This window comes from Barbus barbus (genome assembly GCF_936440315.1).
Source record: "Barbus barbus genome assembly, chromosome: 4".
NCBI lineage: Eukaryota > Metazoa > Chordata > Actinopteri > Cypriniformes > Cyprinidae > Barbus > Barbus barbus.
This window is the reverse complement of record NC_136732.1, coordinates 29,555,285-29,566,580: the sequence shown is the minus strand read 5'-3', so window position 1 is coordinate 29,566,580 and position 11,296 is coordinate 29,555,285. Positions and strand designations below refer to the sequence as shown.

The window sequence follows — 11,296 nt, the reverse complement described above, 5'->3', positions numbered from 1 at the left end:
ATTTACCATTCATCAGAGTACACCAGCTGCTATTGAAGCGAATTAGGTAGATGAATTTGACTATGGAAAGATGAGACAACAGGATGTGTAGAAAGCATGATTCGATTACACGTTAAACTCATGTTAAACATTTGGAAGACAGAGATTCTTTAAAACTTGGAATCCTTTTTTTTTCCATCTCAGAATGATAAATTCTTTCATTGTCCTTACTGTTATCAACATCACTATACTTACCAGTCTTAAACATCAAAAATACAATGAGTTCTTCAATGGTTTTATCCAATATGAGTGATTAAGGTAAAGCCAGCACTGTGATGAATGATGCATGAATCCCACACTCATTCTGAGAAGACGAACAGATGCTAGATGGACAGAGGGAGATGAAGGGGGCAAAATCTTTACCGATGGTCCTGAAAGAGACATAGACAGGAAGGTAACAAAGGTGAAGGTGTTGGTGGGTTGGACTCGAGGTGACTGAAGATGAAAGGAAGAGAAAAAAGGATGAATAACTCATGAAAGGTGCAATGCGATGATGAGGAGCCCTTTTAATTGATTGAGCAACAATTTGTGATGTGGGAGATGAGGGCTGGGGGTCACTAGATTTACTTATAAATTCATGTGATGGAATTTGAATGTAAAGGGTATATCTACTGCCACACACAATACACTTCTTAATAGTCCTTGCATACAAAGTGATGACACAATAATTTTGATTTGGAAAGGAAAAGCAGGAGGGTGAGGGACACTGAAAGATATGAAAGTCTCATCTCTAATTTAAGTCCTAGAGGTACCAAAAATCTGAACATGTGGTCAAAAAAAAAAAGTCAAGCATAATCACCTGTCCAGCATATGCGCTCAGAAACAAACAAGAAACACTGCAGCTTATAGCGATAACAGCAAGGACGATGAGAACAGTGACTGCAATTAATAACATCTCTTGTTAAATCAACAACAGAACTCCAGACCCACTTAGAGTTTAAAAATTGTTATAGGAACAATCATCGTATTAAAACAGATATTAGCACATATCCCTCACCCATGTCAGAGTGCATGTTCGTCTTGCCTCGCCTCCATAGAAAGAGTTTTTTTGGAAGGAGAGAGGGAGAGTGACTTGGAAAGAAATACAGGCAGTTTGGTTTTCCCTCTCCCTCATCTCCATTTTGTCTCCTCTTTTAAAATGGAGCCTTGATATCGTTGATAGGTTCGTTGAAGTCGTAGTCACCTCTATATTTTGAGAGTCTGTGGTAAAAATGTTGATAAATTTTCAGTATATATATACTTTTCTTTTTACAATGTTGTATCATCTTCCGTCTTTAAAAGATTTTTTGCGTTATAACTATCTTCATCTTGTATCCATACATAGATATTTTATTGTGTCCCATTATGTGTTAAATAAATAAAAGAGATGAGTGTATCGTCATCGACAGGTATTGTCGTACGTTTGTGTATGTTGCTATCAGTAGCTGAGGATGTACTGAGTGCATGTGTGTAAGTGGTAGAGCGCTTGTGTGTCTGTTATGTTGGTCTGGGCACTTATTTTTGCTACGGGTTTGTAATACAGTGACCAGTCTGTATATGTATATATATATATATATATATATATATATTTATGTATATATATTATTTCATTATAAGACATGAGAAGGTAAAGAAGTTCTAGTGAAATACAAGATAAGCACAAGCCCCAATCTGGCTTCGGCAAAATAGAATCCCTCCACTGGTGAGGTAAAAACACATAACAAATCACGGTCATGCCTCTAGTGATAACCTTTCACATTATCAAGTACGCGCACACACGCATTCACACACAAACAACAGGAACCCAGGCATAAACACAGTCTTACCAAATAAGTGCCTGCCGTTAAATTGACCTCTATTTTAAGGGCTTCCCTAGTCATGCCAGACAGGACGTTTGTCAGTACTTGCCCTCCCTGCATTGGTCTCCATTGAACCTACTCTATAAACGAGACCATTAGTAAATATTTGCCAGTAATACAGATTCAGCTGAAAATCTGAGAAAAAGAGAAAGATAGCAAAGGAGGTTTCAATATCTCTCTTTCTCCCTATCTCTTCCTATAGAACTACAGAAAACAGGAAAGCTAAAGAGCATTTTGATTGTTTCCCTCAAATTATTTGGCTCAGTTATGTAGTATGTTACTTCTCATTCTGAACTTGGGTATCCTCGTAGAGTTAGTTTCCCCGATCTATTTCCATTTTGATCACCTTGTGAGTGCCTGCAAGCTCAAACTAAGTGTGTTCTGTTTAAATGTTGATATGTACGGATGTGCATGTGGGTGTTCATGTTTTCATTGTGTGAAAACACGCAAGCGCAGGCATGTTCACAGTTCGACAGGCCTTCAATTCTCTCCGTTTCTCCTGTATCTCTCCATCTGCGAGTCGGCAGTTTGATGTTGAAGTCACTTCCTCCTGCATTTTTCTTAATTCAGGGAATAATTTCTGATGGCAGCAGTTGTCATCTCATCTTTCCTGTCCTCTCAACTCCGGTTGGCCTCATCTCTCCTTCTGTCTGTCCGTTCATCTCGAGAGGCGAGGGCATAAATGGGGAAAGTGCTAGAAGACAGCCTGATGATAGGGGGGAAGGTGGAAAATATAAGGAAATAATTTTTCTCTCGTTCGCCCGCATCCCCCTTTCTGTTCTCCTCCTCTTTCCCCATGCCATCCTGGACCTCATGCAGCAGTCCATTACAAATGTTCCCAGAAGTTAGCAATCAATAGCAAATCAATGTTTTTACCTCATCTGTACTAGCTTTGTTTGTTCATGCACTACCCCTTTCTCACCCTAATCCCTCTCCATCGCTGTCCTCCCTTGTGTCTCTCTGCTTCCCCTTCTATCCCTCCTCTCACCTGTCCATCACTCTCCTGAGTGCCCTCTCTATGTTCATGCGATGGCCAACCCTGGTCACACCCAGGTCCAGGTAGTCGTCCTTGGTAAGAGAGGGCAGGTGCGTGCCATCAATCTCGTTGTCTAGGAATCGCTCCCTGTGCTCACCCAGGTTCAGGTAACCCAGCCAATCCGCAACGTCATACTTGGTCCAGTATGGGAGTGGTTTGGAGGCGAAGGGTTTGGTGGGTGAAGGGGGTGGGAGGTGGGGGTAACTCAGGCAAGTAGGTGGAGGAATGGGGTGGAGTGGTGGGGACGAAGTCCCTGACAGGAAGTGGGTGGGGGACAAGGAGCGAGAGACCACTAGAGAGGAATTTGGAGGAGGTGGAGCCCCCGAGGGAGCAAAGAGAGGGGGAGAGGGGGAGAAGTAGGGGTCCCCAAGAGGATTGGCAGGTGAGGGTGGAGTAATAGAACCACGGAGGTCATACAAGCTGCTATAGAGGGGCGTGGTGGGGAGAATGGGAAGGGAAGAGGGGCGTGGAGGGCCAAGCTTGGGGCGGTCAGAAGGAGAAATTAACGGGCTGGGTGCTCGTCTGCGCTGAGCGTGATGCGACTCTGCCTTTCGTGACTCTCGGCTGGGGATAAACTGGAACTCTAGGGCTTTGGTGCGGTAAACGGGCCGGTGTTTGGGTGAGGTGGGGTACGGTGAATATGAAGAGGGAGAAACAGGTGAGTGGGATCGGGGAGGAGGCTGGGATGAGGCAGCAGGGGGCTGAGGGGAAGGAGATCGAGCCCAGTTTGGGTAGAGCGGCTGGGAAGACGGGGTGGGGGAGGGAGACAAGGCAGGCTGAGAGAGCTGAACAGGAGATGGGGAGCTAGAGCGGACAGAGGGAGGACTCATTGCACCTGTGGAGTCCTCTGAGAACCTGAAATGAGAGAAAATGCAACACAAATTAAGGCAAACAAATAAAAGATAGGACAAAAAGAGAGAAAAAGGAAAAAAGAGTTTTGACAGTAAAGAGAAAGAGAGAGCGCGGAATAGTGCAGCAGTTACCTGTGTCTGATGTGAGACAAATAGACGTATATGGACAGTGCGATAAAAAGCAGAAATCACAAAAGAGAGGAACAGTTTAACAGATACAGTTAGACAGTACACACACAAGAGTTAATTGGTATTTGAGACACTGATAAAAAACAGGAGTTCCAAAACTATTTTCACGCATTCATGTTACTCTGAATATGCCAGGAGTATTTGCTGAATGGCTCGTATTTTGATTATGACTCATGGCACACCAAATCACACAATGCTCGTGCAGGTTAGAGATTTCCCATGCCACATGCCTCCTTTCAAGGCCACCATGCAGACATTAACACATAGTCATGCACATATACCTATACTGATAACACACAAATACCTATGTCTGCTCAGTGATCTCTGAACTCCCCAGTTCTCCGTTCCTTTGCTCCTCTGCTGTAATTTGGTGCTGAGTTCATTGATGATGCTTGCCTTCATACCAGACATGGGAGGATGCAGTTTACGTGCCTCCACATATGTCCCCCCAGTCTGGACCCCTCCCTCCCCCATGGACTGTGCTGCTCCGGCCGACCCATCACCCCACAGAGGTTTAATCTCTGGAGTGCGGGGCCGGTCAAAGTACATTACAGAGGAGCGAGCGATCCCTGGCCCTTCCCTCATTCCATAGCCATCGCGGAAATTCACGTCCTCCTCCTCTCCCTCTTCTGCCTCCTCCTCCTCCTCCTCCTCTTCCTCCTCCCTACGACGGTGGTATGCAGGGGGTGCCGTGCTGGTTTGGCGTCGAAGATCTCCAGCCCGGCTCCCTTCTCTGTACCTCTGTGTTTTTGGGTAGGTGGATGCGGTGCTGGCGGCTTTGGCATTGTGCATTTCAAAAGTCTGTCCATCAAGATAGCTCATGTAAGACTCTAAAAAGTCTGCCCCACTTGTTCTGTCGGCCTCTGTTGCTCCACCTCTCTCTCCAACTCCACCTAAGCTATCCATCCCTGCTCTTTCCAACCTTTCTCTGACCCCACTACCACTGAGTGCAAGGATGTTGTCTAAGTGATGGTCGCTGCTGCTTCGGCTGTCCAGCTCCTCAATACCAGAATCCACCACTGTCTCCTGGGACTCGCCACTCTTAGCTGCAGCTGCACTGGGTAGCGGATGATGCTCTGTGCTGGGCCGTCTGCTACCCCCTGTAGCCACTGTGGAGACAGTTGCAATGCATGTGTGTGGTGTGACAGCGGCAGCAGCAGAAGAGACGACAGTTGTAGAAGCAGTTGCGGAACAGCTTGCGGTCACAGTTGAGGCGCCTCTGAGAGATACAGAAGTTGCTGGGGTGGATGTTGCTGTTGGAGGGCCCCGGTAGGCAGGTGGAGCTGGAATAGAGAGAGGAGGTGGTGTAGGAGAAGAGGAGCGTCCGGCTGAATTTGTACTGTTGTATAAGTGTTGTGACTGAGATAGGCCAAACGGTCTATGGTAGGAGGTGGGTGGTGGCGGAGGTGATACAGAAGGAGGTGGAGGTAGCCCAGAGGGCTGCAAGGTGGAGGGGAAGGGAGGCGGTAGTGGGTTGGGGGAAGATGGAGAGGGAGATGGGGCTGACTGGGTGAGGTTGGCGACCTCACTGTCATAAGAAGTAAGGCTGGAAGTTGTGGAATCTCCTGCCTGGGGTGAGGGCAGCGGTGTATGAGGTGGGAACCCAGACATAAAGGAGTCTTTTGGAGGGGGAGGAGGTGGCGGGGGAGGTGGTGGTGGAGGTGCAGGATGAAGCTGCTGGCGGGCTGTCACATTGTGGGACATCATCGCAGAGTAACCCAAACCACAATCAAAACTATTGGCAAACTCCAGAGGTGGAGGGAGAGGATCAACAAACACAAACTCATCATCTACATCTACTGAGGGAGCTGGGGGAGGGAGAACCATCAGACCTGTGCCACTTGCACCTTCACCTGCAGCTCCTGCTGAAGGACGTGTAGGGGCTGTTATTGGAGGTGGAGAAGGTGGTGTCAAGGAAAGGATGTATGCCCCAGCCTCACTCTCCATCCTCAAGAACGAGGGGCGTCGAGGCTGCTGGGGCGTTGGCTGTGTGGACTGCTGCTGTAACTGGGTCTGAGCTTTTTCTATCTCTCTTTCCCTCTCTCGTTCTCTCTCTCTTTCTCGTGACCTCTCTCTCTGCCGCTCTCGTTCGCGCTCCTTGTAGGTGGGTTGATAGTGCTGAGACTGATAGTGGTGCGTGTGGACAGTTTTATCCTCAGAAAAACGAACCCTTAGGCCTTCTCTGGGAGCAGAGGTGCCAGCAGCCTCCCTATCTGCACGCTCTCCAACCCCTGCTTCCTCACCCCAGCTGCTTCCTGCTCCACGCAGGATCCTGGGAGATGGAGGCCGAGTGGATGTAGTGGTGGCAGCGAGTGATGAGGAGGTAACAAGGTAGGAGGAGGAGCTTGAGGACTGAGCAGCAGAGGAGGTTGCAGAGGAAGACGAGGCCATTGAGTAGGAGATGTGTGACGTTGGTTGTGCAGTGGACGAGGGAAAGGCCCCAATACTGGACAACTGACGGGTAAAATGATGTTCAGTGGTCCTCTCCCTGCGTATGCGACCATCATCTTTCAAGGCACGTTCCCTTGCAGCCAGCGCCAAGCCTAGTGGGGATGAAGGGTCCAGAACTTTCCCTGTTAATGGGTGAATGAAAGTTGTGGTGGAGGCTTGCTGCTGCTGCTGCTGTTGTCTGCCTCCTGCCCCATAGAAGTCAGCAGGTACAGACTTAGGCTGGTAATCCCCAGGAGGAGCAGGTGAGGAGTACTCAGGCAGGCCGAAGGCAGGAGGCATACTGCGTGTGTGGTGGATAAAAGTATCACCTGAGAACATGCCTTCATCTATAGATTTAGACGGTCGCAAGCGTGGTGAAGCCTGGGAACTCAGCTGCTGTTGGGAAGTCTGGGTCCGTCCTCCCGCTTCTCCTTCTCCACCCAACTCTTCCTCAGCAGAAAGAAAAAAGGAGGCACTCTTCCGTCGTGCTTCATGGAATCGTTCTCGATCCCTGCGAGCTGCCCCTACTATGGCAGCACCAAACTGGCTGATGAAGTCCAAACTCTCTTGAGTACGAAGTGATGGCAGTGATGGGGGTGGGGGAGCAGGTATAGTGGGTGCAGGTGGGGGAACAATAGGTTGGGGTTTAGAACTGTCACTCTCTCCTGGAGGAGGCGGTTCAGCCTCCATGCTGCTGCCTTGGCTACTTCGACCACTGCTGCTGGTGGAAGGAGCTTTAACGATGATGGTTGGGATAGGAATAGAGCTCTTCTCCACTGACCCCTTCCCTTCCAGTGTGCCCTGGCCCTGACGCAGATCCTCCACCTTTGACTGCTTCACCAAGGGCCCCTTCCCTCTCCGGGCACCACCTTTTGGTACGCCACCTGCCCCCATCGCACTGCGGTCCATCCTGGAAGGTTGGCTCTGAGTAGTCTGCTGCTGTTGTGGAATTACAGTAGCGACACTAGTGGGTGGGATTGCATTGCTGTAGCCCCTTCTCAATGCTGCTGCCTTGGCTCCTGGCGCTCCTCCAGCCCCTGCAAGGTCCCCTGTGTACCCAATCACCTTTCTGGAGGCAGTCCTGCTTGGCACAGAGGGGTGGGCTTGAGCATGGGAGTAAGAGACATCCCCGGTTCCGGACCCAGCAGGTGGTCCAGGGGACCTGTCCCTGGGTCCATGTGTGACATGTACTGACTGTGAGTAGAGCTGATAATGTCCAGAAGAGGAAGTGGATTGGGACACAGAAACAGACGGCTGCTGGGATGTCTTGCCCCTAAAGCCAAGAGGGGGAGCTGAGGAGAAAGGGGGCTCAGGGGGAGCTGTAGTAGGGGGAGGAGGGATGTCATCTGGGCCAGGTACTGAAAGACTGCGGGCAAACTTCATGGCTGGAGGATGAAGTAACTGCTTCTCTTCCTCTGGCACCCCTGCAGAAAAAGAAAACCAAAAAGAGAAAGATGAAATACATTTTATAGGAAATAAATAAAGGGAGAATGTATAGAAAGGAGTGTTAAAAATCAACAAAGACAAAAGAAAAATATGTTTGAGAGAGAAAGAGAATATACAACAGCAGGAAGTGAGAAAAGAGAAAGAAAGGAAAATATATCTTTATTTCCTAAAAATGAGCAGAGGGCAATACAATGGGATACAGAAATGAGACCATCTTTTAGTATGTCTGTCTGTCTGTCAGCTTGTCTGTTATTACCATAACTGGGCAATCTCACAGCAGTAATATGTACATATGTAATATGTAAGCCATTCACCTCTCTACTTCTGCAATGCTCTTTTGTGTCAGTGCAGACCAGTTTTAGTTACAGTGTGTTATTAAGTGTTATTACAGTGTTGTTAAGGACAAAAGCAATACACACATAAAATCTACCTGAGGACACAAGAAATTACACATACACAATAGCTTTATCTAATGCAAAATAAATAAATGCTCTTGTTTTTTATTTTTAATGTAAATAAAGTTAGCAACTGTGCAACCCAAGAAAGTGAACATGTTCATATTGAAAATCTAATCACATATTGACATTGACAGCATTACATATTTAAGGCATGGGACAGAAAGCATTTGTTATCATACAGACAGTATGCTAATAATCTTGGGGGTTATAAATGGGCTGTAAATTAGTAATCCAGTCAAACCCCTGACAAGATTCTTATGGACCGTTTAAAAAAACTGACATGTATGGTCTCTATTCTAGAGCAATAAAGCATTACAGACAATAAGCATTAAAGCAAACCCACAGCTGCACTATTTTGAGTGCTCTAAACGCACGTACCATAGACGTACAGCAGTATGGTTAGACAGACAGGTGGGCAGACAGACAGATGGACTAACAGACAGCCTCACCGATGGACTTCTGTCGCAGCATACCGTGCGGGGGGCCGTGGCCAGACACAAATTGACCACGGTCATAGCCTAGCCCTGCCCCAGATGATGTCATTCCCATTCCCGATTGGTCGAAATTTGGCTGCCAAAATACATGGAGAGAAATAACATTATGAACCGATTTTTAAAAGAATGCAATTTTGCTAAACATTTTCTGCAAAAAATATTGCTCAGAAAATCTTGAGTATCATCTAACAAATTTCATCTCATAATCATTATGATCTTAGCCATCTTTAATAACTGCTTCAGTCGTCTCACACATAAACACACCTCATTATAAAAGCCTCTGCCCCGTTCTCTTTTTACCCCCTGAACCCGGGGCCCTGGGGCCTCATTGGTACTGATGGTCTGCTGTGCTGCTGCTAAAATCTCATCCAGTTTATCTGCCATAGAATAAAAGAGAGAGAATTAATTAATTAATTAATTAATTTACAAACTATTTCTATTTTTAGCTTGAATTGATTTAAAAGTGATGTTTACCAAACAAATGATAATTCCGTCATCAGTCTCACCCATATATATATTTTATTTTGAAAACCATTTTTTCTTCCATGAAACACAAAGGGATTTATTTATAGCAGAATAGCAAAGCTGTTCTTTTTCCATACAATTAAAGTAAACTGTGGTCATGCCTGTCAAGCAAGATTTTCAATGAATAATAAAATAAAATTTCAGCCTATACTACACCTCACACAAAACTTTCATATGGTTTAAATCACTTGGAATATGGTTGAAAAGATTTGGAATATGACTATTTTTATGATGTTTCTTTTTTTCTTTTCTTTTTTTTTGTCTACATCTATTTTGTATTCCGCTAAATATCTCTTTGGTGCTCAGTCATACAATTTTTAATTGCGTAACTGAATAATTGATGACAGAATATTAATTTTTGTGAACTATCCCTTGATTTTTTAACTTTAAGTATGACTAGATGCATGACAGTCCCTCTGTATAAAACCAATGACTCTCTTACTCAAAGCCATCTGATAAACTGTCCTCTTCTTCTCTGTAGCTTGTGAAGACTCGAACTCTGTAACAGATAGACAGGTTTCATTCCATAAGAAATATTTGCAGACTCATTAGGTCAAGTGTCTCATACAAGACAGACAGAGCGGACAAAAAGCTTTACCTGATTTTTTTTTCCATGGGGCAGAGGCTGTGATCAAGCAAACAGAGAGTCAATGTAAGGTGGAACACCATCAGCCTGTGGTAATACTGTATGAGCTGTTAATGCTGTAATCACATTCCCATCAACTAACAAGTAGCAAGAGGTTAAACATTTTTTTAATTAGGTCAGGCACAAACAAACAAACAGAAAAAGCACTCTTTTCCAGGATGCACACAAAATGCATGAACACACGCAACTTTAGCAAAACACTTAAAATGAAACTGAAGTGTCTCTTACCTCTGTCCACTTTGTATGGAATGCCAGGACAGACAGAAAGATTAGGGAGGCTATAAGATAGGTTAGTTAGGGTTTCAATCAATCAACTAAAAAACAACCCGTGCGACAAGTGTGCAGGAAAGGTTCATAAAAGTGTGTAGGGATTGTGTATGTGTGTAGGTGTTTCTGTATGCATATAAAGCTGAGGGATTCTAGGGGAATTAGAGGAGGGGTTCATCTGCTTGCCTGTTAAAACTAATCATCTGCCCTTTTGTCTTCCTAGAGTTGTTTCTGTCTTTCTTTTTACATTTAGGTGCTGCTGCCTGTATCATACCAGTGCAGCAAGACATTCAGGCTAGAGTAATCTCGGCTATCTTTAGAGCATGGCAGTCACTGAGGTGTTACACAGCACCAGGTGGAGAGGTGAATACGTCTGAAAAGGTGAGAGTCCTTCACATTAAATAGCTGCATTTGAATAGACTTTGGGTATGAAATAACATAATACCTGCACACATTAAACACCTGAGACACCTTCAGTAAACTGAGAAGATACAACAGTAACACATTAAAAGCACTCTGATCCAGTTATCATAATGGAGTATTAACTTTAAAGCATTAAATGTAACAGCAGACATGATTACTCTTGTGCCCTATATTAGTCTCTGGACTTTTGGCATTAAGTCTGTTCTACACAGTAGCTTATTCTGGACAAAAGATAAAAAAACACCCACTTAGACAGGAAGGGGCCACTTTTTACTACATGTAAAAAAAATAGCCATACTTTTCCTTTTATATGTTTATATGTTTAGGGATGGGTAAATCTGATGATCCGTTGACGCAACAATAATAAACTGGTATGAAACAAAGTGGTAGTTCATTCAAATAATTCCATAACAATCCCTGTAAATGGTTCTAAAGTCATCAACAATGAAACTGTGGAAAATATTGTCTGAAAACAAAAGCTGAATACTACTGATGCATAGATGAAGGCATTTTGGTCAATGACATTTGCTGATAATTATATATATCTAGAATCCAATAATTCCAAGAATATATATTATTGGCCAATATAACATGAATCTACACAGCTGCGGAAACTTTCCTACAACATTCTACTAATATATTATAAAAAAAAAA

General features: G+C 45.0%; 1 protein-coding gene across 1 annotated transcript in view; it reads right to left on the bottom strand.

Annotated features, from left to right (window-relative positions):
- Positions 1-2,495: 2,495 nt before the first annotated feature.
- The window catches only part of LOC306865424 (SH3 and multiple ankyrin repeat domains protein 1-like), a gene marked incomplete at its 3' end in the record, with an annotated part of 76,040 nt that continues 67,239 nt past the window's right edge, over positions 2,496-11,296 (bottom strand). The window contains exons 19-25 of the mRNA XM_079410008.1: positions 9,905-9,931; positions 9,749-9,805; positions 9,046-9,158; positions 8,737-8,857; positions 4,252-7,807; positions 2,866-3,768; positions 2,496-2,583 (exon numbers count right to left, since the gene is read on the bottom strand). Of these exons, the coding sequence (XP_079266134.1) occupies positions 2,496-2,583; positions 2,866-3,768; positions 4,252-7,807; positions 8,737-8,857; positions 9,046-9,158; positions 9,749-9,805; positions 9,905-9,931 (4,865 nt within the window). The remainder of the gene's footprint in view (positions 2,584-2,865; positions 3,769-4,251; positions 7,808-8,736; positions 8,858-9,045; positions 9,159-9,748; positions 9,806-9,904; positions 9,932-11,296) is intronic.